The sequence below is a fragment of the Hyaena hyaena genome, unplaced genomic scaffold, assembly GCF_003009895.1.
Source record: "Hyaena hyaena isolate Hyena2069 unplaced genomic scaffold, ASM300989v1 scaffold_57, whole genome shotgun sequence".
Lineage (NCBI taxonomy): Eukaryota > Metazoa > Chordata > Mammalia > Carnivora > Hyaenidae > Hyaena > Hyaena hyaena.
Window position 1 is genome coordinate 3421260 of NW_024080690.1, and position 25239 is coordinate 3446498.

The 25239-nt window shown below is 41.3% G+C and overlaps 1 protein-coding gene across 1 annotated transcript in view; it reads left to right on the forward strand.

The window, feature by feature from the left end:
* TTL (tubulin tyrosine ligase) overlaps positions 1–20305 on the forward strand; it is a 37148-nt gene extending 16843 nt beyond the window's left edge. The window contains exons 4-7 of the mRNA XM_039231761.1: positions 3820–3955; positions 5097–5366; positions 13768–13911; positions 16828–20305. Of these exons, the coding sequence (XP_039087692.1) occupies positions 3820–3955; positions 5097–5366; positions 13768–13911; positions 16828–16942 (665 nt within the window). The 3' untranslated portion in view covers positions 16943–20305. The remainder of the gene's footprint in view (positions 1–3819; positions 3956–5096; positions 5367–13767; positions 13912–16827) is intronic.
* The last annotated feature ends 4934 nt before the right edge of the window (positions 20306–25239 follow it).

The following is a 25239-nucleotide window of genomic DNA, read 5'->3' on the forward strand; positions in this document are numbered from 1 at the left end:
TTTTTTTTTTTTTTTTTAACATTTTTAAAAATTTATTTCTGAGAGAGAGAGACAGTGTGAGCAGGGGAGGGTCATAGAGAGAGGGAGACACAGAATCTGAAGCAGGCTCCGGACTCTGAGCTAGCTGTCAGCACAGAGCCCAATGTGGGGCCTGATCCCATGAACCATGAGATCGTGACCTGAGCCAAAGTCAAACGCTTAACTGACTGAGCCACCCAGGCACCCCTTATGTGTTTCTCTTCGAATGTTCTTATAAACGTTTTCATTCAAGTCTTAGATTACCCTGTCTTCAGGCTCTGGTCTTCTGGTATTGTTTTATAGTGATTTGCAGAGAAGTTTTTTTGCAGGAGGAAAATGGGAGTAACTAGGAAGGCTTGGGAGAATATTAGTTAAATCAGGTAGTCTTAAACTGAAGTGCCCACAGGGGCCAGAGACGAACATAAAACCAGTGGCCTAGGTGGGAATGATTCAGCTGGGGAGGAAAGTGGGGCTTGTGGTGACATGGAGAGCATGTTTTTTGCCCAAAGAAGATGTCTTTCCAGACATCTTAGAGTAAGATGATAGCATATGTGTGCGTAATTGGATACAGCTTCTGGTAGATGGGATTTTTAAAGCCCCTCCCCTTCTGGAAGCAGACCGCCCCTCTTTTCCCCTCTTTGCCTGGCACAGGTCCTCTGCCCCACTGCCATTCCAAGGGACACAAAGGGTCCCATTTTATAACTTGCAAAAAGATGTTATTCACTGTCAATATTTGTATTTTATTTTATTTTATTTTATTTTATTTTATTTTATTTTATTTTATTTTATTTTATATATAGAGAGAGAGCATGAGCAGGGAAGAGGGGCAAAGGAAGAGAGAGAGAGAAAATCTCAAGCAGGCTCCATGGTCAACATTTTTAAGAAAGGTACAAAAGCAGTTCCATAGAGGAAGGATAGACTTTTCAACAAATGGTGCTGGAACAGGTGGATATTCATAAACAGAAAACAGTGAACTTCGACCTTAACCTTGCATCTTACACAAAAGCTAATGTAAAATGGATTTGTGGACTTAAATGTAAAGCATAAAACAAGAAATTTTTTTCAGGAAAAAAAATAGGAGATAGGGCAGGGCAAAGAGTTCTTAAACTTGATATCACATATATGATCATAAAAGTAAAAGTTGATAAGTTAAACCTCAACAAAAATAGGTTGTTTAGCTCTGTGAAATACCCTATTAAAGAGGTTGAAATTACAAACTACAGGCTTGGAAAAATATCTTCAAACCACATATCAGACAAAGAACTTTATATCCAGAATATATAAACAACTTTCAAAACTCAACAGTTGAAAACAAAAAAGAATCCAATTAGAAAATAGACAAAAGACATGATAATGCATTCCACTGAAAGGCTCTGCAAATAAAAAAATACAAATGAAAAGATTTTCATATTAACCACTAGGGAAGTGCAAATCAAAACCGCAACATTCCTATTACAATGACTAGAATAAGAAATGGTAATGACAGCAAATGCTGATCAGGAGAAACTAGATCAATCACACAGTGCTGGTGGGAATGTAAAATGGTACAGCCACTCTCGAAAAAAGTTTGGCAATTTCTTGTAAAACTAAACCTATAACCATCATATAACCTAGCAGTTGCACACACTTGGGCATTTGTCCCAGAAAAACTAAAACTTGGGGTGTCTGCCTGGCTCACTTAGTGGAGTGTGTGACTCTTGATCTCACGGTCGTGAGTTTGAACCCCACATTGGATGTGGAGCCTACTTAAAATTAAAAAAAAAAAAAGAAAAAGAAAAACTCCCATCCATGCAGAAATCTATACATGATTGTTCATAGCAGCTTTATTTGTAATAGTTCCCAGTTGGAAACAATTCATATTCTTTCAGAAGCTGAATAATTAAGGTGAATTGATACCTTGGAATATTACTCAGCAATAAAAGGGAATGAACTATTGATACATGCAACAACTTCAGTGAATCTCCAGGGAATCACGCTGCATGAAAGAAACCAATCCCCAGAGATCACATACTACATAATCCTGTTTATATAAAATTCCTGAAGTGACAAAATTATGGAAATGGAGAACAGATTAGTAGTTGTCAGGACGGTTTTATGGGGAAGGAAGTAGTTGTAGCAACACTGAGGGATCCATGCAATAATGGATCCAGAATGTGGATCTGTATCCTCTATCCAGAATGTGTAAAGAACTCTGATAATAATAAAAAAAAAAACCACACACCTAATTAAGAAAAGAACAAAGAACCTAAACAGACATTTCTCCAAAGAAGATATACAAATGGCCAATAAGCACATGAAAACATGCTCAATGTTGTTAGTCATTAAGGAAATGCAAATCAAAACCACAATGAGATACTACTTCATACCCATTAGGATGGCTATAATCAAGAAGACAGTAAGTGTTGGCAAGGATGTGATAAAATTAGAATACTCCTATGTATTGGAATACTCACATATTGCTGTTGAGAATGTAAAAGGACATGGATGTTTTGAAAATAGTTTGGCAGTTTCTCAAAAAAGTCAAACATAGAATTACCATATGACCTAACTATTCCACTTCTAGGTATATTCATAAAAGAACTGAAACCATGTCCACACAAAAACTTCTATGAAGATCTTCATAGCAGCATTATTTATAAGAACCAAACAATGGAAAAAAACCAAATGTCCTTGAATTGATGAATGGATGAACAAAAATGCTGTATCCATACAATGGAATATTATCAAGTCATGGAAAGGAAGAATGAAGTAGTAGTGCATGTTACAATATGGATGAATGTTGAAAACATTATGCTACGTGAAGAAGCCAGACACAAAGGCCACATACTTTATGATTGCATTTATATAAGTCATCTAAACTAAGCAAATCCTTAGAGACATCAAGTAGATTAGTTGTTGTCAGAGAATAGAGTAAGGAAGGAATGGGGAGTGACTGCTAATGGCTATGGGTTTTTGGGGAGGGAGGTGATAAAAATGTTCTGAAATTAGTGATGGTTGCAGATCTCTTGGATATATGAAAAACCATTGACATTGGGGCGCCAGGGTGGCTTAGTCGGTTAAGCGTCCGACTTTCGCTTAGGTCATGATCTCGCGGTTCGTGGGTTTGAGCCCCGCGTCGGGCTCTGTGCTGACTGCCAGCTCAGAGCCTGGAGCCTGTTTCAGAGTGTGTGACTCCTTCTCTCTCTGACCCTCCCCTGCTCACGCTGTCTCTCTCCCTCTCTCTCTCCTAGAAATAAATAAAAACATAAAAAATAAATAAATAAAAAACCATTGAATTGTATTAAATCTTATAGTATGTAAAATACGTCTCAGTAAAACTGTTGAAAGAGACATTTATTTAATGTTGATGGTGTATACAATTTTTCCTATTACAATGGTATATGGAATTGACTTGTACAAGTGTGTTTATGCCCTAACTTTCTGGATATTTCTATAAGCTATAGAGTGAGAGGTGGGTTTATTAAAGTTTTGATCATGATAGCTAGTGACCAATAGTAGAGTGGCATTTATTTAGGATGCTCGGATATTTTGAATGTCTGTAAAAGTTGAAATTTCATGGTTGGAGCCTGTCAAGGTAGTGTTTATGGTCCTATGGAGAAGGAAGTAGATAGTTCAGGTGCCCTTATGGACAGAGGGGAGAATGTGAGAGACTAGGGGAGTGAAGAGATGGAGGAGGGAATGTAAGCAGGCCCCTAGAAGCTTCCTCCCAGTTTTCTCCCAGTACATCTCCTCCTTAGCTTTGTAGAGAACCTTAACTCTTGGGATGAACTTGACCGATTTCTGTTACAATTTTCCCTATAGGTGAAGGCATCCTCATCTCCTCAGAGGCTTCAGAACTTCTGGATTTCATTGACAACCAGGGTCAGGTGCATGTGATCCAGAAATACCTTGAGCACCCTCTGCTTCTGGAACCAGGTCACCGCAAGTTTGACATTCGGTAATGCATCGGTGTCTGGAGCTTTTGTTACTGATCTGAAAAAAATGCAGTAGTGTGTGATGAAGAGGGTAACATGGAATGTGAAGAAGTATTTGACCATGTTTAATAAGCAGCCAAAATTGAGTACAGCTGAATAGAACTGAGGATCTGTACCTAAACTTTCTTTTTCCTTTAGTATTTCTCTTTTCTTTATAGAAAACATTACTAAAATTATCAAAATGACCTGTGGCTCCAAAGAAGACAGTCTAAATGTATGGGGCTTGCTTATGGAAGAAGCTATGAGATGTACATAAAACTCATAATTAAGACACAATAAATAATATGACCTTGCTTCATTATTTGTGTCCTACTTTTTAAGAATTTCAGGGGCGCCTGGGTGGCTCAGTTGGTTAAGCATTCGACTTTGGCTCAAGTCATTATCTCATGGTTCATGGGTTCGAGCCCCGTGTCAGGTTCTGTGCTGACAGCTAACTCAGAGCCTGGAGCCTGTTTCAGATTCTGTGTCTCCCTCTCTCTTTGACCCTCTCCTGCTCATGCTGTCTCTCTCTCTCTCTCTCTCAGAAATAAATAAAATATTTTTTTTAAAAAAAGAATTTCATAAGTACACTTCAGGTTTTTGGATTTTAACTTTCTGAGCAATGGGCCTGGCATAGAGTAAAAGGTTGTATCATACTTTCTAAAGCTAAATAGCCCTCTCCCCAGCCTTCCTGTGGCCTTGCTGACATTTCCTCATTGAGGACTCTTTGTCTTCTTAGTAATGACTTGCTGCTTCTTCAACACCAATCCTGTGTCAGAGCAGCTTGAGGATGAACAGTCTTCCTCTTAAGGTTATTTATAGAGCAAACATGGCAAATAGAAGTCTCATGGATAAACCCTAGACCCACCCTATCTGGATCTCTTTAAAATGCTGTATCTTTTGAACTGGTCAAAGTGGTCTTTTTGTCATTTATGGCAAAATGTTTTATTTGCCTCCTTACATTCATAATCTGCTGTTTTGGCTAAGGGTTATGCCTTGCCTCATGTAATTTTAGAATCTACCTCCTTCCTCTACATCCCTCCAGAAAAGTTAAGGAATGGGAATGATATATATACTGTGGTGAAACTTTGGATGACTTGAGTAAAACTTTTTATTGACTTGCAGAAGCTGGGTCCTGGTGGATCATCAGTATAATATCTACCTCTACAAAGAGGGTGTGCTTCGGACTGCTTCAGAACCATATCATGTTGATAATTTCCAAGACAAAACCTGCCATTTGACTAATCACTGCATTCAGAAGGAGTACTCAAAGAACTATGGAAAGTACGAAGAAGGGAATGAAATGTTCTTTGAGGAGTTCAATAAGTACCTAATAAGTGCTTTGAACATTACATTGGAGAGTAGTATCTTGCTACAAATTAAACATATAATAAGGTAACTTAATTGTATCTTTTTTGGTTGTGTGTCTTGAAGAAGCTTTGGAAAGCTTGTGCCTTTCAAGGAATTATTCCATTTAAGCTATCTAATTTAAGGACAGAAGTTATTTGTAATATTCCTTTATTATTCTTTCAGTATCTGTAGGAACTGTAATGATGTCACTGCTTGTACACTTTATATTGGTATGTTCTATTTTACTTGGACAGATTGGCTAGAGGTCTATCAGTGTTATCTTTTTAAAAAGTCACCTTTTGGCTTTATTGATTTTCTCTATTGTTTTATTTTTTATTTCTTTGATTTATGCTCCTTATTATTTCCTTCCTTCTGTTTTTTTTTTCCTTTTTTTGAGGGGGTTTAATTTGTTTTCTAGTTTCCAGAAGGCAAAAGGTTAGATCATTGATTTGAGAGATTTCCTTTTTAAATGCATTAATGCATTTAGAGTTTCCCTCTAAATACTTATTAACTACACCCCCCAGGTTTTGCTATGTTGTGTTTTCATTTTCATTTTATTAAAGTGTTTTCTAGTTTTCCTTGTGATTCCACCTTTGACTTATGTTATTTAGAAATTTTTCTTAACTTCCAAATATTTGGGGATTTTTCAGATATTTTTCTGTTACTGATTTTTATTTTAAAACCATTATGGTCATAGAACTTTACAATTTGTTAAAGTTTGTGTCATGGCCCAGAATATGATCCAGTTTTAGTGAATGTTCCATGTGTACCAAAAATAACATTTTTTCTGCTATAGTTGGGCTGAGTGTTCTATAAATGTGAATTAGGTGAAGGTGGTTAGTAGTGTTGTTCAAGTCTTTTTTGTTCTTGCTGAATTTCTGTTCTACTTATTCCATTCATGATTGAAAGAGAAAACATTGACGTCTCCAAGTATAATTATGGATTTATTTATGTCTCCTTTAGTTTATCAATTTTGCTTCATATATTTTGAAGATCTGTTTCAGGTACATGTACATGTAGAATTGTTACCCATTTTTTGGCAACTGACCACTTTATCCTTATATAATTTGTCTTTATCTCTGGTAATATTTCTTATTTTGAAGTTAATTTTGTCTGATAATTAATATAGCCACTCCAGCTTTTTTTGATTAGTGATATGTCTCCATCCCTTTACTTCTATCCTGTTCTATTCCATTCTGTATTTAAAGTGGGCTCCTGGTATACAGTGTATGGTTAGGTTTTGTTTTTGTTTTATTTAACAAGACAGCCAATATGGTAATCTCTACCTTTCTAATTGGTGTGTTTTTATCATTTTAATTTAATTATTATTATTTTGGTTGGATTTTTATGTACTATTTTATTATTTGCTATCTGTCTCCTTTTGGTTTTGTTTTTCATTTTCCCATTGCCTCCCTTAAAAAAAATTATTTGAATTTACTGTGGTGCCTGGGTGGCTCAGTTGATTGGGCATCAGACTTCAGCTTAGGTCATGATCTTGCAGTTCGTGAGTTCAAACCTTCTGTCAGGCTCTGTGTTGACAGCTCAGAGCGTGAAGCCTGCTTCAGGTTCTCTGTGTCCCTGTCTCTCCCCATCTCTCAAAACTGAATAAATGTCAAAAAAAATTTCAAGTAAAAATTATTTTATTTTGCTTAGAGTTCTATTTTAATTTATCTGTTGAGTATTTGGCTATCTTTCTCTCTCCCTCTCTCTTAGTGGTTACTCTAGGGATTATGATTTATATATCTAATATTTATTTCACAGCCTTCTTAGAGTTAATAATTTATCACTTCAAATAAAATGCAGAAAACTTATAACCTTATAGTTCACTTAACTGTCCTCCTCCATAGTTGTTATATGTAAGACAGCTATATGCATTGAAATCTCTAGCACATGATGTTATAATTTTTATCAGTACTCATATATATTTTATATGTATGACAGATTATCAGGTTGGATTTTTTTTTTATACAAGACCAAATTGTATGCTGTCTACAAGAAACCCATTTTAAATATAAAAAGAGGAAAATGCTCTTTTAAATTTACTCAGATATTTGCCTTTTTAAGTTCTCTTCCTTCAGTCCTGAGGTTCGAAGTTTATTTCTGGTAGTATTTCTCTTCAGACTTTAGCATTACTTTTAGAGCAGTTCTGTAGGTAATAACTTCTTTTAATTCTTCTGTTACTTTTCTGAGAATGTCTCACCTTATTTCTGAAGGGTATTTTTACTGTTGATACACAAACGTAATGTCAAGCAAAAATTACAAAAAATATAAACTGTATACTAGATGCATACAGATTGATTCTGTTCATATAATGTGAAAAACAAGCAAAACTGAAGTTATTTAGAGGAATGTGCATGTGTGGTTAAAATAGAGAACTGAAGGAATGGAAAACATAAAATTCAAAATAGTGGTTATCCCTGAAGGAGAAGCAGGAGAAACCCAAGAAAGGAGCCTAAAGGAATTGGATTGTAGGTACATGGTGGTCATTAATGTATATATATTTTAAATATTTTAAACTCACAAGACATCATCATTATCATCATCATTATTATTATAGAGTTCATAGTCATTTAGATTTTCCTATACATTGTAGCCTTTTATGTTGCTGCTTTTTCTTTTATGCATTTTCTTTTGTCTGGGATCAGTTTCCTAATTCTTAACTCACTTTTATTCCTTTTTAAGTAAAGTCTGCTGCTGATGAATCATTTTGGTTTTCATTTATCTAATAATAATTTATCTACATTCTATTTTTTAAGATTTTTTTAATGTTTATTTTTGAGAGAGAGAGAGAGAGAGAGAGAGAGAGAGACATCGCGTGAGTGGGGGAGAGGCAGAGAGAGGCGGACATAGAATTCAAAACATGGTCCAGGCTTTGAGCTTTCAGCACAGAGCCCAGAGCGGGGCTCAGACTGATGAACCATGAGATCATGACCTGAGCTGAAGTTGGACACTTCACTGACTGAGCCACCCAGGTGCCCCTATTTTTTCTTTATTTTTTTAAAGACATGGAAAGATTTAAAAAAAAATTTTTTTTAATGTTTATTTATTTTGAGAAGGAGGGAGGGAGAGCGAATGGGGAGGCGCAGAGAAACAGAATCCCAAATAGGTTCTGAGCCGTCAGCGCAGAGCCTGATGCGGGGCTCAAACCCATGAACCTTATGGTCATGACTTGAGCTGAAATCGAGTCAGACACTCAACCGACCAAGCCACCCAGGCGCCCCAAGACATGGAAAGATTTTTTTTAAAGACGTGCTGTGGAAACAGATTTCTAGATCAGCAAAATCTTTTTTTTTTTTTTTAAAGCACTTTGAAGTTGGCTTTCCATTGTCTTCCGGCTTACATCTCTTCCTTTGAGATGTCAGCAACAATCTTAGTTTGCCCTTACTGTGTCTTTTCTCTGTTTTGAAGCTTTATTTTCATTGCTTTTTATAAATGTTACTATAGGTTGTGTACACTTTTCTTTGTACTTCTTGCTGCATAGGTGTCAGAGTGCTTCTTGAATCTGTGGCTGCAGGCCTTTTATTTGTTGTGGAATTTTCGTGACCACCATCTTTTCCCTTTTGGCTTTCGTCCCATTCTTCTTTCCTCTATAATTACACGGGTACCAGTCCTTTTCACTATCTCACGTTTCTCCCATGGTTTTTGTGTGTCATTTGATCTCTTCCTTTAGCAATTAAAACTGGTTTAAAAAGAAAAATGCCAATAAAATTGTTATTAAACTCATCTCTTGAGTTCTTGATTTAGGGATTGTACTTTTCGGTTCTAGAATTTCCATTTGACTCTTTTTAGATTATAGTCTTGTGAAATTTCCCACTTGTCTCATATTGTCTTGAATATGTTAACAGTAATTCTTCAACATCTTCATTTGATTAGTCTGAAATCTGAATTACCTATAGTAGAGGTTAGCAAACTATGTCCTATGGGCCAAATCCAACGTAAAGCTTGTTTTCATACAGGCCATAAGTTAAAAAAGGTTTTTATGTTTTTTTAAAGATGTTTTAGAAATAGAAGAATATGTAACAGAGACTGTATGTAGCCTTCAAAACCTAAAATAGTTACTGTCTAGTCCTTTGTAGAAAAAGTTTGCTAACCCCTGACTTATAGGTCTTGCTTCTGTTGTCTCTTTTTTCTCTTGGTCCTGTTTCTTAATATGCCTATTTGGTGTTATTACTCGTTTATTATAGTTTACTAAATCCAGTAGAGATTTTTTTTAAATAGTTTATTGTCAAGTTGGTTTCCATATAACACCCAGTGCTCATCCCCACAAGTGCCCTCCTCCATGCCCATCACCCCCCTTCCCTGCCCTCCCACCCCCATCTGCCCTCAGTTTGTTCTCAGCATTCAAGAGTCTCTCATAGTTTGCCTCCCTCCCTCTTCCCCACTATTTTTCCCCTTCTTCTCTCCCATAGTCCTCTGTTAAGTTCCTCCTAATCCTCCTATACGTGCAAACATATGGTAGCTGTCCTTCTCTGCCTGACTTATTTCGCTCAGCATAACACCCTCAAGTTCCATCCACGTTGCTACACATGGCCAGATTTCATTCTTTCTCATTGCCATATAGTATTCCATCGTATAGATAAACCACATCTACTTGATCCATTCGTCAGTTGATGGACACTTAGGCTCTTTCCATGTTGTGGTCCAATAGAGATTTTTTTTTTAAGTCGAGGTATAACATGCATATGGTAAAGTCCATAAATCTTAAGTGTACACTGTAGTGAACTTTTAATTATGCGTATACTCAGATATTTATAACACAAACCAGGATATAAAATATTTACTTTCTTCAACTTCCTCAAAATATATACTTCATGCCACAGATAGCTACTCTTCTGACTTTTATCACCACCCTTTTGCTTACTCTTCCACTTTATTTTATGTAAATGGAATTATACTGTTTTCTGTTCAACTTTTTTCACTATTATATCTACGGGTTTCATCTATAGTGTTGCATATAGGAGTGATTTACCTTTTTTACTGCTATGTAATATTCCATTGTATGATTATTACATGGTTTATCCCTTCTATAGTTGATGGACATCTTGGTCTTTATCTTTTATATTTTAGACCTGTAATCTACCTGAATTGTTATATGTCAAGTGTCATGTTTTTCTGTGGGGTATCCCGTTGACTCAGGACTATTTGTGCCTAAGACTGGCCTTTCCCTACTGCACTGTGGTGAGCCTTTGTTATAAATCAGGTGATCCTTTATGTGAGCGATATCCATTCTGTTCTGTTGATATATTATCTGCCCTATCATTACCACTCTGGCAGAATGATTAGAGTCCCATTTCTTCAGTGATTGTAGGTGCTTAGAATTCTGACACAAGAGAGGTCAAGTATGCTGAAGAAAGATTTCCTATTTTAGGCAAAAGATTTATTGGATATTTGTTACACCACCACCACCATCACCATCACCCCTCCCGCATTGTTCCATACACTTCAGAGAGTGCTGCTACTTTGATACTATAAAAGCTCCTAACAGCTCTCATATGTGTGGATGGGTTTTTTTTCCCCAGCTAGCTTCCCCCTAACTTCCCACTCCTGCTGAAAAAAGATGTATAAAGCCTCTACTGATTAAAAAAAAAAAAAAAAAAATTTGTTAAAGTGAATTATTAATCTTGAGCTTCCAGCAAATTAAAAAAAAAAATATTTAATTTTGATTTGCTTCTGGCTCTCAGTTTTTCCTTTATCTGTTTGAGCATGTTTCTTTCACTTTGTTGGGGTTCTTTCTTTTCTTTCTCTTTCTTTCTATCATGAACATCTACTAAATTTAAAAGTTTTCCTAATTATAATATCGGAAAGGGTATTTTAATTAAAACAAAAGTTAGGGGTACCTGGGTGGTTCAGTCAGGTAAGCGTCTGCGTTTGGCTCAGGTCATGATCTCATGGTTTGTAAATTCAGGTCCCACAAAGGACTCTCTGCTGTCAGTGCAGAGCCCACTTTGGAGCTCCTGTCTCCTCACTCTTGCCCTGCCCCCACTCATGCACATGCAAGTGCGTGCACTTGTGCTCGTCTCTCTTTCAAAAATAAACATTTGGGGCACCTGGGTGGCTCAGTTGATTAAGCATCCAACTTTGGCTCAGGTCATGATCTCGTGGTTCGTGAGTTCAAGCCCTGCGTCAGACTCTGTGCTGACAGCTCAGAGCCTGGAGCCTGCTTCAGATTCTGTGTCCTGCTTTCTCTCTGTACCTCGCTGGCTCACACTCTTTCTCTCTGTCTCCCAAAAATGAATAAAAATGTTTTTAAAACATTTGTAATAAAATAAGGGGTGCCTGGGTTGCTCAGTCAGTCGATAGTCCAACTCTTGGTCTCAGCCTAGGTCATGATCTCATGGTTCAGGGATCGGGCCCCATCTTGACCTGTGGTAACAGCACAAAGCCTGCTTAAAATTCTCTTTCTCCCCCTCTCTCTCTGTCCCTCCTCTGCTTGCTCACTATCTATCTATCTCTCTCTCTGTGTCTGAAAAAATAAACTTAAAAAAATAAACAAAAAATAAAAATAAAACAAAACGTCATGTGTAAAAACTGTTTTAAAAAGTTAAGGGTATTCTTTCATAGTAGAGATAAAGATATAGGGGAAAAATGTGATATGTGCCTTACCAGTGCAGGTTAAAAATGAATGAGAGAAGAAAATTTTATTCCAGTTGTTTGTTAAATGGCTAACTGCTCCAAATTATTTTTAAAGGTTTAAATATATGCATAGAGATATTTTCCTTTTCAGGACAAGAAAAAGTAAGTTGACTCTTGGAGAGGGGCAGAGGTGGAGGGAAGTCGGGGGAGCAAGACCCCGCCTCCAAGTTCACAGAGGTCCCAGTTTTTGTTTTTGTTTTTCTTTTTTAGTTATTATTTTTTAGAGGTCCTAGTTCGGTTTTTTTTTTTTTTTAGTGTTTTATTTATTTATGAGAGAGTGACAGCGTGAGCAGGGGAGGGTCGGAGAGAAAGGGAGATACAGATCTGAAACAGGCCTCCAGGCTCTGAGTAGCCGTCAGTACAGAGCCCAGTGTGGGGCTTGAACACATGAACTGTTAGATCATGACCTGAGCCAAAGTTGGACGCTTAACCTACGGAGCCACCCAGGTGCCCCAAGAGCTCCCAGTTCTTTAAAGTCATGAGTCAAAACCCACCTTTACAAATATATTGTGGAGTCAGTCACATGGAAGCCAATTCTTTTATTTTTTCTTATAAACATACAGTTGTGTAGGAGGAAAGCTATCCTTGGTACTCTTAGAGTTGTCATAACATAGTTTATTACTAGAATAGATATTTTGCCCCAGCATTCAGTTGAGGGAAAAATCAGGGAAGAGCTTCATAAAACAGAAATGGCATAGGTTTTCTGGGATGGTTATTCTAGAAAACAGTGACTTCTTATTCGTAGGTTCTTATGTGATTATTTCATTGAACCATCCCATCACTAGGACTGGGTATTATTTTTACCCCTTCCTTTATGGATAAAGAAATCAAAGCGTTGCCCAGAGAGGTTAAAAAAACGTGTCTGAGATTTTGGCCTTTGCTCCTTGACCTTAGATCTCGTGTACTTCCTCATGTTTCTAAGATTGACTTTCAACTTTTTTGTGTTTCCAGTTTTTCTGTGTTTTTTCCCCAATTTTTTAGCAGTAGTTAGGGTTAATAATAATTCTTTTTTGTATTTCAATATTTAAATCTTTTCATTAGTAATAATTTGACATTAGAACTGTAGCTAGTGAAAGAAATGAATGAGGCCAACTTCACTGCAAATTCTACTCTTCACCAAATGGTAGGCCATTTCTTTTATATGGCAAAAATGCATGGGGGTGTTTTATTTATTACAAACAAATATGGCAGCAGCTCTCCTATTGGAGGAATCTACCTATCTAGGGGCCATGGTGATTCAGCGCTGTGGTGGGAAAGCAGCCCCTACTTGTAAGAACGTGACTACAGAGTTTTCTAACAAATAGCTTGATAAGTATCATTGTCTTGAATAATCTGTTGGTAATAAATTTGAAAGAGAGAATTGAGGTACCTGACTGTCTCAGTCAGTGGAGTGTGCAACTCTTGATCTCTGGGTTGTGAGTTCGAGCTGGGTGTTGGGTGTAGAGATTACTGAAAAATAAAATCTCAGGGTGCCTGGGTGGTTCAGTTGGTTAAGCATCCGACTTCAGCTCAGGTCAGCTGCTCCTGAGTTCGAGCTCCGCGTTGGGCTCTGTGTTGACAGCTCAGAACCTAGAGCCTGCTTCAGATTCTGTGTCTCCCTCTTTCCTTCTGCCCCAGCCCTGCTTGCACTCTGTGTCTCTTTCTCTCTCAAAAATAAATAAAGCATTTAAAAAAATTTTTTAAGTAAGAAAAGAATTAAGTCAAAGTGGATTTTTATCAGCACTTTTGATATAAAATCATCCAAGCATGTCTTCTGTGTTCCTTCTCCCTCAACCAGCCCATTCTCAGTGAGCTCTCCCCCTTTGCCCCACAGAAGCTGCCTCATGAGTGTGGAGCCCGCCATCAGCACCAGGCACCTCCCTTACCAGAGCTTCCAGCTCTTTGGCTTTGACTTCATGGTGGACGAGGAGCTGAAGGTCTGGCTCATTGAGGTCAACGGCGCCCCGGCTTGTGCCCAGTAAGCCTGAACACCACTGTGCTTTAACAAATGGAAAGTTGGTTCCACAGTTGGAATGGCCTATCTTGGCAAGGCAGTGAGCTCCCATTACCAAAGTGTTCAAGTGCAGACTATGTAACTGCTGTCAGGAAGGATATCCTGTGGCAGGACACTGGTTGGCAGGGGTCGGGGGCCTTTGCTGAGTCAGTCCTTCCTGATTCTCCCATGTGTGTTGAGCTGTAGTCTGTGCTCAGGTGGGTGGTAGTTGCTATGAATGTTTCAACAAAGCCAAAAGCTGCCGGAGGAGACCCTCTTATGTGACAAGTTCAGGGAGCAGGTCCTGTGAATGGGCGGGGACAGTGATGACCAGGAAATCAAGGGGCTCCCTGGGCAGGAAGTGTTCTGAGAAGGCATTATAGGCACAGTGGAGCTAGAAATGGGATGTCAGAGAAGAGTGTCACATGCGTCAAGGGGAGGAGGGGAAAGCCTTCAGAAGGGGGACATAGCATCCAGTGGGACCATGCCCTGTGTCAGGTGCTATGGGAGTTGCCCAGATGAACAGAATATGCCCTCGGAAGCATGATGGAAGCCTTAGATGTAAAGGTCCAGAAGTCAGCTGGACCTGATCTCATATGCTGCTGGTTCTTCTAAAGATTCACTTTCATCAGGTCAAGACCCCTTCGTGGTTCACCATGTCCATGTCTTGGAGGAATTGAGGTGATCTTCCTCCACAGGTTTAGGAGAAAGTCCTATACCTACAAGGGACAGTATTAACACACAAGTAGCTCTTTCATTAGGAGCCAGGACACTCGTTCAGTGGCTGTGACATGGCGGGTGTGATTCGTCTCGTTTGGCCCTCCCTTCAGCTAACCAGTACTTGTTAGTACCCTCAACCTGCCAGGCCCCATACTGGGCCCTGAGTCACAGTCATGAGACTGTGGCCCTGCCCTTAAAGAGATTGCGGGCATGACAGAGGACCAGACAAATATAGATTACAAACGGGGACCCACTTTATCCTTGGTAAAGGATATGAAAGGTAGTAGCACTGAGCTGCTGTTGAGGGGTGGTGTTTGGAACTGAGTCAGAAGGAGGAAGGAGAGGAAAGCAGACTGAAGCAAGGAGGAGAGCAGGCAGGCTCACATCCTCTCTTCACCAGATCCACCTCAGCGTGCCCGGTTTCCCCTGTCCTTCTGGGAAAGGTTCTGTCCTCCCTAGTGCTCCATGCCCTATCCCCACTTCTGTCCCATGTCCCCTTGCCTTCCTCATTCAGTGTCACCCTTTCTCCCTCCTCAGGGTGCAGATTCCCACAGCTGTCAGAAAAGATCCCTCCCCTGAGGCCACATCCTGCTTCAGAGACTCCTCCCCATTGGTGTCAGAGCCACACTTTGAGAAAGCAGCATCCGCTCAGGCTGTTTCCTCTTCCTCTGTCCTCTGTGGTCCATTCTGGGCTGGATGCTGTCCCCTCCACCCCATAGAAACTGTTCTGAGGCCCCCAGTCACATCCACATCTCCAAGTCCGGCAGCCCCTTCCTGTCCGAACTTCCCTGAGCCGCCCGGCTATGTTTGAGGCAACTGCTCACTTACCCCTTGCCAAGACACTCTTCTGTTGTAGCTTCAAGCACACTCTGCACCGGGAAGGTTTGCCTGAGGAGGTGTGGGCGAGATGGGCCTCGTGTTCCTCATCAGCCGACCCCAGTGGGTGGCTCAGCCCTGGTGTTTGTCTTCTCTCTCTGTTATGCTTTCTCTGAACATGACCTTATTCAACTTCATACTTTTAAAACCACCAAACTGCGTCACAGCCCAGAGTTCCAGACCAGTGTCTATACCGCCTGCCCGGCGTCCTGCAAGGATGCCTGTGGATGTCTGAGAGGCACCCCCTGCCCCAGGCTTGCCCATCCCCGCGAATGCCCACCTGCCCTCTGCGCAGAATCTAAGCTGGAATCCTGACCTAGATTCAGCCTCCCTCTCTCCATTTCCCTCAGATTCTGGCCATTGAGGCTTGTCAGCTCAGCCTCCGGCCTTGGCAGTCGCCTGCCATCCACCCCCACTGCCCGCACTCTCCTACAGGTCGGCCTCCATCAGTGTGGAAGTTACAAAGAGCCTTCTGACGGGGACCTCCTCTTCTGTTCTTGCCCTAGTAAAACCCACTCTCTGTGCACGCTGCTCCTTCCACTGATTCTGTCCCTCTTCTCCCCGCCCCCCCATTGCTTTCTCCCCACTCCCTACTTCCCTCTTTTTCCCCTCCTTCTGTCTTTTTGGGTCTGTCTCTTCTCTTCTTCATCCTCTTTTCTAAAATTTTTTAATGTTTTAATTTATTTTGGGGAGAGAGAGACAGAGCATGAGCAGGGGAGGGACAGAGAGAGAGAGGGAGACATGGAATCTGAAGCAGACTCCAGGCTCTGAGCTGTCAGCATGGAGCTCGACGTAGGGCTCGAACTCGTGAACCCCATAATCATTACCTGAGCCGACGTCAGACTCTTAACTGAGCTACTCAGGCATCCCCCCCCCCCAATCCTCTTTTCTATCCTGTCACCCCCTGTCTGTCTGACTTCACTTGTTCTCCAGATGTCCAATTAGCTGTTACTGCTGGGGAGTCTTTCCTAGAATCTCCTCAGCCACCCAGAGGGGGGCAGTATACCCACTGCGGACAGGCCAGATGGCTCTTAGACTCCATTAAAATTGCCCGTCTTCCCTGCCAGTGAGTGCCGGAGCTGTTTGTCTGTTCACCTGAGACCTTCCAGAAATGTTTCTTAAGGGGGTGCTTTACCTTCATGCCATGCCGCCTGCAGCATTCGTGTACGTACAGTGGAAACCAGTTTTACAAATGTGGTCATGAGATGGAACGTCTAGGGCAGGTCCTGGTGATAAAAAGCGTTAAGACTTTTCACGTGCACTTTGATGAACATCCTCAATGCTGTTTTTAAAAACCCGTTTCAGGAAGCTTTATGCAGAACTGTGCCAGGGCATCGTGGACATAGCCATATCCAGTGTCTTCCCCCCACCAGACGTGGAGCCGCAGCACGTCCAGCCGGCCGCGTTCATCAAGCTGTGACCCAGGGAGGTGCCCCGAGCTCCTGCTCCAGGGGAAGGTGAAAGGTCACGATCGCTCGCTCGTTCCCAAGCCCGAACTGGAGAAAGCGAGGCGACCGGCCCAGCCGTGGTCGACGAGAGAACACGAGAAGAAAAGCCGGCTTCCCCAAAGAGTGGTTGCTCAGGGATTCCTAGGTGGTGCTCGCAGCACTGCTATCGAGACGTGGGAACTGTGGCAAACCCCTCTGAGGGGAGAGTAAAATATTCTTCTGAGGGGAAAAGACAGGGACTTGATTATTTGATGTTCTCATCCTTTAAAAAAAAATACCCCGTTTTTATCCTAAGGCAGCATTGTGAGCAGCGCCTCTTTTCCCTGGGGATCGAGACTATTGGACCTTTGGTCGGTGTCTTTCCACCTGCTGCAGCCTTAGTGCCTTAGCTCTATGCCCAGCTGCAACTCTTCTGTCTGGGACAGGGAGTGGTGGCTTTTGGGAGGTGGCCGAGGGGTTCCCGCCCATCCCTCTCCACAGCACCCTGCCCGCGAGAGCCTGGACGAGCAGGCACCAACAGTCCTCGGTGCCATGCTGGGTGCCACGTCGCAGCAGAGGGGGTTTTCCTCACCACGTTCCCGATGGCGTTTGGCCAGTCACCTGTCAGGGTTGCTGTGGGCTGGGCACCCAAATGGCAAATGCTGCTCTCAGTCTGCTCTGTGCATGTTTTAGAAACCAAACAGCAAGTTTGCCGCAACATAAGCATCAAATAAGCATGAGAGAGAAAAAACACGATGTCTTGCTTTACTTAGTAGTTGGGTATGGTGGATCTTCAAAGTATGATGATTCTCAATTATCTTTGTTTTAATCGGAATTCTCCACGCACTTTTGCAAAGTTCCCTATTGTTCTCTTTGTTGTTGTTGTTGTAACTTTTGTAAAAACCCCTCTAGGGGGCAACAGAGTAGAATTCCACATACACGCCGCCACCTCCACCAGGTGGCACTGCCCCAGACCCGGGCAGCTTTCCTCCATTTTCTTGCTCTCCAAGCACCTTCTGCAGGAGCTGGAAGAGGTTTTGTTCCGGGGAGGATTCTCCGCTTCTGCCTCTTGACATCAGGCTGAGGCTCTGAATGAGCGTCTGTTGGCCTGAATGGGGGAGTCTCCTAAAATGGGAAAGATGGGGTTTCAGAGCTCCACAGAGAATCTTATAAGTCAGCAGATGTGTCCTGTGAGGTGTAGTTTCTACTTCCTGGATCAAAAATTCTGTAGATTTTTCAGGAGGCTACATCACTACCGGTGGGAAGAGCAAGATGCTACTTGCGTTCAGGGTGGGCTGAATGAACAGGTGCTCCTTAGAGTGCTGGGAACCACAGCCGGCCTCCTGTCCAGTACATGCTGTGTTCTTCCTGCGTGTCTATATGTGCTCCGTCGTTCTTTCTACTTGTCACCAGACAACAGTTCTGCAGTCAGGGAGACGTTTTTAAAAAAGAAAAGAGAGCAACGCCTCCTCAAACATGATGAGATGTGGGAGCTTACAGCGAAGAAAGGAATAAGGAATATTTCATAGGTGCAGCAGTGGGTGTAGGATGTGATGGCTTTATGTTGGGGTGAAGGAGAGGGGCCCAACCGGTTTAGCTCTTCTGTGAATTTGGAATTACAGAATAAAAGGCCTGGTGGTTACCCAGGAGACAGATGATGAAGTGTGCATCCAGAGCAAAGTAAAACAGGCAGTGGGGAAAGGCAGTCTTGGAGACCCAGCACTGTTGGGTTAGTGTCTAGAAAGTGTAAGTGTCCGAGTTCTTGGGACGTCTCTGTGGACTGGTGATGGGGAAAAGCACGGAGGTTTGTGTAGTGCTATCACATGTGAACGCAGATTTGTAAGGATCTTTTGGGGCCCAAATTAAAGGGGCATTTGAGAGTTTTCCAGCTCTTAACAGTGACGGAGCTAAGAATTTAGATGTTGGAAGTCCATGGATCTTAATGGATTTTCTGAGAAATTCAAATCAGTAGCATATACGTGAGGGAAGTAAGGCTTTAAAAAGAAAGTTCTGCTTTATTCCTCACATGGTTTCAAATAACTATCTATTTTATGCATTTATTTTCAATCAGGTGGGATGGTTGCCTCAGAACTGTTCCATGCCCTTCCATGATGTCCTTGGCACAGATGGTTATGCCTCACTCTTCAGTTAGTCTTTATACGTGCGGCCCGAGGACATGTCGCCAGTTGCTGGGGGAAGAGGTGTTCTTTATTGGGAGATGGTGACTCCAGTCCTGGCACTGTCATTTGGCTGCACGGTGTGAGATGAACTCCTTAACCTCTCTGTGCCTTAGTTTCTTATCTCATGGACGAAATTGTTGCCTGACCCAGGGACTACCTCAAAGGCTTTTAGTGAGGACAGGTGAGATTAGGAAGACTCAAGAACCTGTGGTACCAAGGTTCTCAGTGCTGACTGTATGCTGGACTCACTTGGGAAGCTTTTAAAAAATGTTGGTGTCTACACCCTCCTCCTCTCTCCCACCCTGACCAATTAAATCCAAACGTCAGGCATCAGTATGTTCTGAGATGCCTTGAACCCACTGCTTGAGAAGGAAAGACAAACACGTCATTACCTAAAAAGAATCAGATAAGGCCTAGGACCTTTTTTTAAAAAGTTCGTTTTGGAAGGACAGTCATTTCTTTAAGAGTGACCATGTTGTCACTCAACATGTTGACATGTGTATTCATGATACAGGCAACTTCTGTCTAAGCACGTTCTTTTTGCTTCTTGTCCCAGTGTTTGTAAACACAAACGTGCTTTCGTTTCCTCAACACAGTTTGTGAGCCCTGACAACAAATGCAAACAGACGGGAATTTACAAATCTGCTAAATATGCGTTAAGGTTATGAATGATTGAGAGAAAAGCCCCTTCCGTCACACGTAAGTCCTGTGGGAATTGTAAACTCGATTTTACCCAGAACATTGAAGTGCCTCAGTGTCTGTACGGTACAATGGAGCAGGTGCCGGCATCCTTCCCAGCTGACTTGATGTTTCAAAGTAGTGCCTCAGGGTCGTTGCCACAGACAGAATGTCGGGCAGTGCCGGACACCTACAGGATCCACAGAATCCGCAAGCAGCAGCGAAGCTCCAGAGGGTGTTTTCATTGACAGCCAAGGTTGTGTCGAGCAGGTGTGGACCCAGCCCTGTTGTGGGCGTGCTGGGGACTCTGCTAGAGAGGACAGGGTGCCAGAGTTAGGTTTCCTGCGGCTGTGGCTGCTGCGGAGGAAACGCAGTGATACACTTGTCTCTGATCCTGAACACAGAATCTGTACCGAAGAGGAAATGACTTATGAAATAAGGTGATTTTATGAATGTTTAAAATGCCCAGAGCATTAAAGTAAAGTGATATTTCAAGTATTTTTGTGCCCTTTGGTTCTGTCGTCTTACTGTGGTTGTTGATTGTCCTAGGATAGCACTGGTTATTTGAATCCATGACTTTGTTACTCAGAGGTTAGCAGACCTTTCCTGGAAAGGGTCAGATTAGTAAATACTCTAGGCTTTGCAAACCAAACAGGTTCTTTGTTGCATATTCCTTTTTTTTTTTAACTAATTCTTAAAAAATTTAAAACAGGGGCATCTGGGTGGGTCAAATGGGTAAGCGTCTGATTCTTGATCTCAACTCAGGTCTTGATCTTAGGGTCATGAGTTCAAGCCCCGCATTACTTGAAAAAAAATTTTTTTTTAGTATATACAAACACAAGCCAGATGTGGCCATTGTTTGCTGACCCCAGCATGTTACTGACTACATAAGCCAACAGATTGTCCTTTGAAACTGTAATGAGCTCCCCTATGGTGAAGCGTTAGAACTATTTCTGCTGCCAAAATCCAGTCCATCTCTCACACGCCTTGTATATTGTCTGAATCATGATGCAGATTGTCAGATGAGCCCCATGGTAGTGCAAAAGGAGGAGGCAGAGGGGCTTTCTGAAAGGATTAGCCAGAAGGCTGTGAGGTCTTCACTAAGACTTCACTAAGGCCAGGTCTATGGTAAGTCTCGCATACCTCCGCCATCTAGTGTCATTTATGTAAACTATAGTTAACTTGCAACTTCATGCGTAATGAAGCTGAATGCTTTGGACTTCTTGCCCCTGTATGGCTGCGTTCACTCCATAAGCACACTTCTGGCACAGAGAAAGGGCCTTCCACAAATGCAAACCCGGGCTGCTGAAGCACTCCAAACAAGCTTCTGAAGTGGTAGACCACACACCCACCGGACACGGTGTAGATTGCATGGGCAGGGTGCAGGGACAAGCAGACATGGACCCAAGCAGGAAACTAGGATCCTGAGAGTGGACAGGTTCAAAGCTTTTGGAGGACTTCTCTTAGAGGCTGGTCCTCTAAGAGGCTGCTTGCTGTCAGTAGCTGCCCCTTCTCCTTAAAGAAGCTGGGGTTATCCCATTAGCCCCACAGCTTCAGTGATATTTTAAAGATGTCTCCCCCAAAGCATCACCAAAGGCAGAGGAAAATGAGCCCCTGTCCCATGGGATACTTGGTGGCCCAGCTTGATTGCTGCAAGCAAAATTCCTTTTCAAAATGTACATGGGAGGGCACCCATGTACAGTAGGAATAACAATAGCAGGGTAGGACCTCTGAAAAATCCTCTCTCCATGAAAGCAATGGGAACACTGGCAAAAAAGTATCTGGAAATTAACCAAAGGCTTGTGACAATCTAGAAATATTTATTAAAGAAAAATGGTTGCACGTTGGTAAGAAGAGCAAGTTTTATGATGTTTTAAATCATGCAGTTTTCATAGCTCCACGGTAGCCTTGGAAATGAAAAGCCCCACAATCATGGTGAAACCCAGGAGCCTAGCAACCATGGAAGGTACAGAGTGGGGTTGGAGCTCCTCCAAAGCCTCACCCCCCAGTGAATTGTCACTATTTTACCTGTCTGGCAGTTCCTCTAAGTCCTGATCTCGGGGCTTATCTTTGGCATTTCTCAGAGGTGTGCCCAGTGTAAACAACCTTTCCCTAGGTGAATTTGTTAAAAACAATTAGCAGCGATTGTTTATCTAGCACCTCAATTTCCTGAGTAGTCTTTAAGAGTTGGAACAAACAGCAAGCTGCCCAAAAAAATTAGAAGGAGAAGGTGGGGAATGAGATGTCCATTGGAAGTTTTTAAAAGTTTTTGAAGACTATAGAAGGGCACACACATGTACAGGGCTCTGAGCAAGGCTGGGGAGACCTAAATCCCTCAGCTTCTATGACCAGGAGGATCTACACAAACAGGAAGGATTAATACAGAGCTGTAAACTGCTTCCCTGGGCATGAAGGCATGCCCAACACACACACACAACCCCTTGGCAAAGGCTAGAAGATTAACTAGTCCAAATGTTTAAGGATATCTGTCCAACCATTAGTTAACCACTAAGCTAACAACAGATGGGGCGCCTGGGTGGCTTAGTTGGTTAAGTGTCCGACTTTTGCTTAGGTCATGATCTCGCGGTTCGTGGGTTCGAGCCCCGAGTCGGGCTCTGTGCTGACTGCCAGCTCAGAGCCTGGAGCCTATTTCAGAATCTGTATCTCCCTCTCTCTCTGACCCTCCCCTGCTCACGCTGTCTCTCTCTCTCTCTCTCTCTCTCCTAGAAATAAATAAAAATATTTAAAAAAAAAAAAACTAACAACAGAGACTTCAGTGGCCACGTCAAAGAATATAACCTTTACAGAGTTATTTCAGGAACTCTAAAAAATAAACAGCAACTATCAGCCCTGCAGAGGATAGAGTATCTGGTTTCCAAGGTTGCACCGTCATAGTATTAAATTTTTCCAATATTCAACCCAAATTATGGGGCGTGCAAAGAAAAAAGAAAGTATGGCCCATGGAGGGAAAAGGCAATCAGTAGAAACCACCCCTGAGAGAGCCCAGGCATGGGTCTTATCCACAAAGACTACTTAAAATGTTTAAAGAACTGAAAAAATTATGAGAATGATGTGTCAGCAGAGAGAGAATTAAAGAGATACAAACTCTTTTTTAAATAGAACAAACTAGGAATTTTGGCATTAAAAGGCACAATAATGGTAATGAAAAATTTAGTGGAGGTGTTCAAAAGTAGGTTTGAGCTGGCAAAAGGAGGAATCAGTGAATCTGAAATCAACTGAGATTATCCAATCTGAGGATCAGAAAAGGAATGAAGAAAACTAGACAGTGCTCCAGAAATGCATATGTTTATCAACATATATATAACAGGAGTCCTGGAAAAGAGAGAGAAAGAGAAATCATATTAGAAGAAATTGCAGGCCAAAACTTTCCACTTTGATGAAAAATGTTAAAATGTACCCAAAAGGGGGCGCCTGGGTGGCTCAGTCCACTGAGTGTTGAGTCTTTTTTTAGAATTTTTTTAATAAAAATATTTTTTTAATGTTTATTTTTGAGAGAGGGAGAGCATGCACAGGCAGGGGAGGGGCAGAGAGAGAGGGAGACACAGAATCTGAAACATGATTCAGGTTCTGAGCTGTCAGCACAAAGCCCAACATGGGGCTCGAACTTATGAACCAAGAGATCATAACCTGAGCCAAAGTCAAATGTTTAACCAACTGAGCCGCCCAGGTGCCCCTGGAGTGTGCAACTCTTGATTTTGGCTTGGGTCATGATCTCAGGGTCATGGGATCAAGTCCCACATTGGACTCCATGCTGACTGAGGAGCCTGCTTAAGATTCTGTTTCTCTCCCTCTGCTCCTCTCCCCTGCTCATATATGTGTGCTCGCTCTCTCTCTCTCAAATAAAAAATAAATAAAATTAAAAAATTTTTTAAATGCATCCAAGAAATCCAACAAACTCTAAGTGGGACAAATTCAAAGAAATCCACACCAAGACACATCAGCCACTAAGAAAATAACTTTAAATATATAGTAAAAGAGACAAGGGACCTAAAATATTACCCTAGAAAATATTTGTTAAAAACAAGGCAATAATGAAGAAATAGGGAAGATAGATATAAAGCATATAGAAAACACATAGCAAAATTACATAAATCCTACCTTCTCAGTAATTTGATTAAATATAAATGGATTAAATGCTATGGCCAAAAAAGCAGAGACTGGCAAAATAAATAACAAAACAAATCAACTGTAATCCAACTTTATACATCTACAAGAGACATGGTTTAGATCCAAAGACACAAATAGGTGAAAGCAAAAATATGGAAAATATGTATCATTCACAGAGTTGCTCAAAGAGAGCTTGAATGGCCATGTTAATATTAGACAAAATAGGCTTTAAGAAAAAAATTGTTATTACAGGCAAAGAAGAACATTTACAATGGTTAAGAGATCAATCCATCAAGCAGGTAAAACAGTTATAAACATATGCACCTAACAACAGAACCCCAAGATACATGAAGCAAAAACTGGCAGAATTGGAGAAATAGTTCAACAATAGTCGGAATTTTCAGCCCCCCCATTTTCAGTAACTGAATGACAAGTCAGAAGATCAGCAAATAGAAAACACTGTAAACCAACTAGATTTAAGAAATATCTATAGATAATTCTACCCAACAAAGTAAAATACACATTCTTCTCAAATGCATATGGGACATTCTCTGGAATAATGTTAGATATGGTAGATCATAAAGCCTCCATAAATTAAAAAATTATTGAAATTAGGGGTCCTGTCTGGCTCAGTTGGTGGAATGTGCTACTCTTGATCTTGGGGTCATGGTTTGGAGCCCCACTTTGGATGTAGATATTACTTTTAAAAAAAATTATTGAAATCATGTTCTCTGACTACAATGGAATAAAATTAGAAATCATTAACATGGGGTGTCTGGGTAGCTTAGTCGGTTGAGCATCTGTTTTTTTTTTTGGCTCAGGTCATGATCTCAAGGTTAGTGAGTTCGAGCCCCACTTTGGGCTCTGTGTTGACAGCTCAGAGCCTGGGGCCTTCTTCAGATTTTGTGTCTCCTCTCTCTACCCCTCCCCTACTCACACTCTGTCTCTCTCTCAAAACTAAATAAACATCTTAGGGGCGCCTGGGTGGCTCAGTTGGTTAAGAGTCCGACTTCAGCTCAGGTCATGATCTCACAGTTCATGGGTTCGAGCCCTGCGTTGGCCTCTGTGCTGACAGCTCAGAGCCTGGAGCCTGTTTCAGATTCTGTGTCTCCCTCTCTCTCTGCCCCTCCACTGCTCATGCTATCTGTCTGTCTGTCTCTCTCTCTCAGAAATAAATAAAACATTAAAAAAAATAAAAATAAACATTTTAAAAATTATTATTATTTTTTTTTTACAAATAGTTTATTGTCAAATTAGTTTCTACATAACACTCAGTGCTCATCCCCAAAGTGCCCTCCTCCATG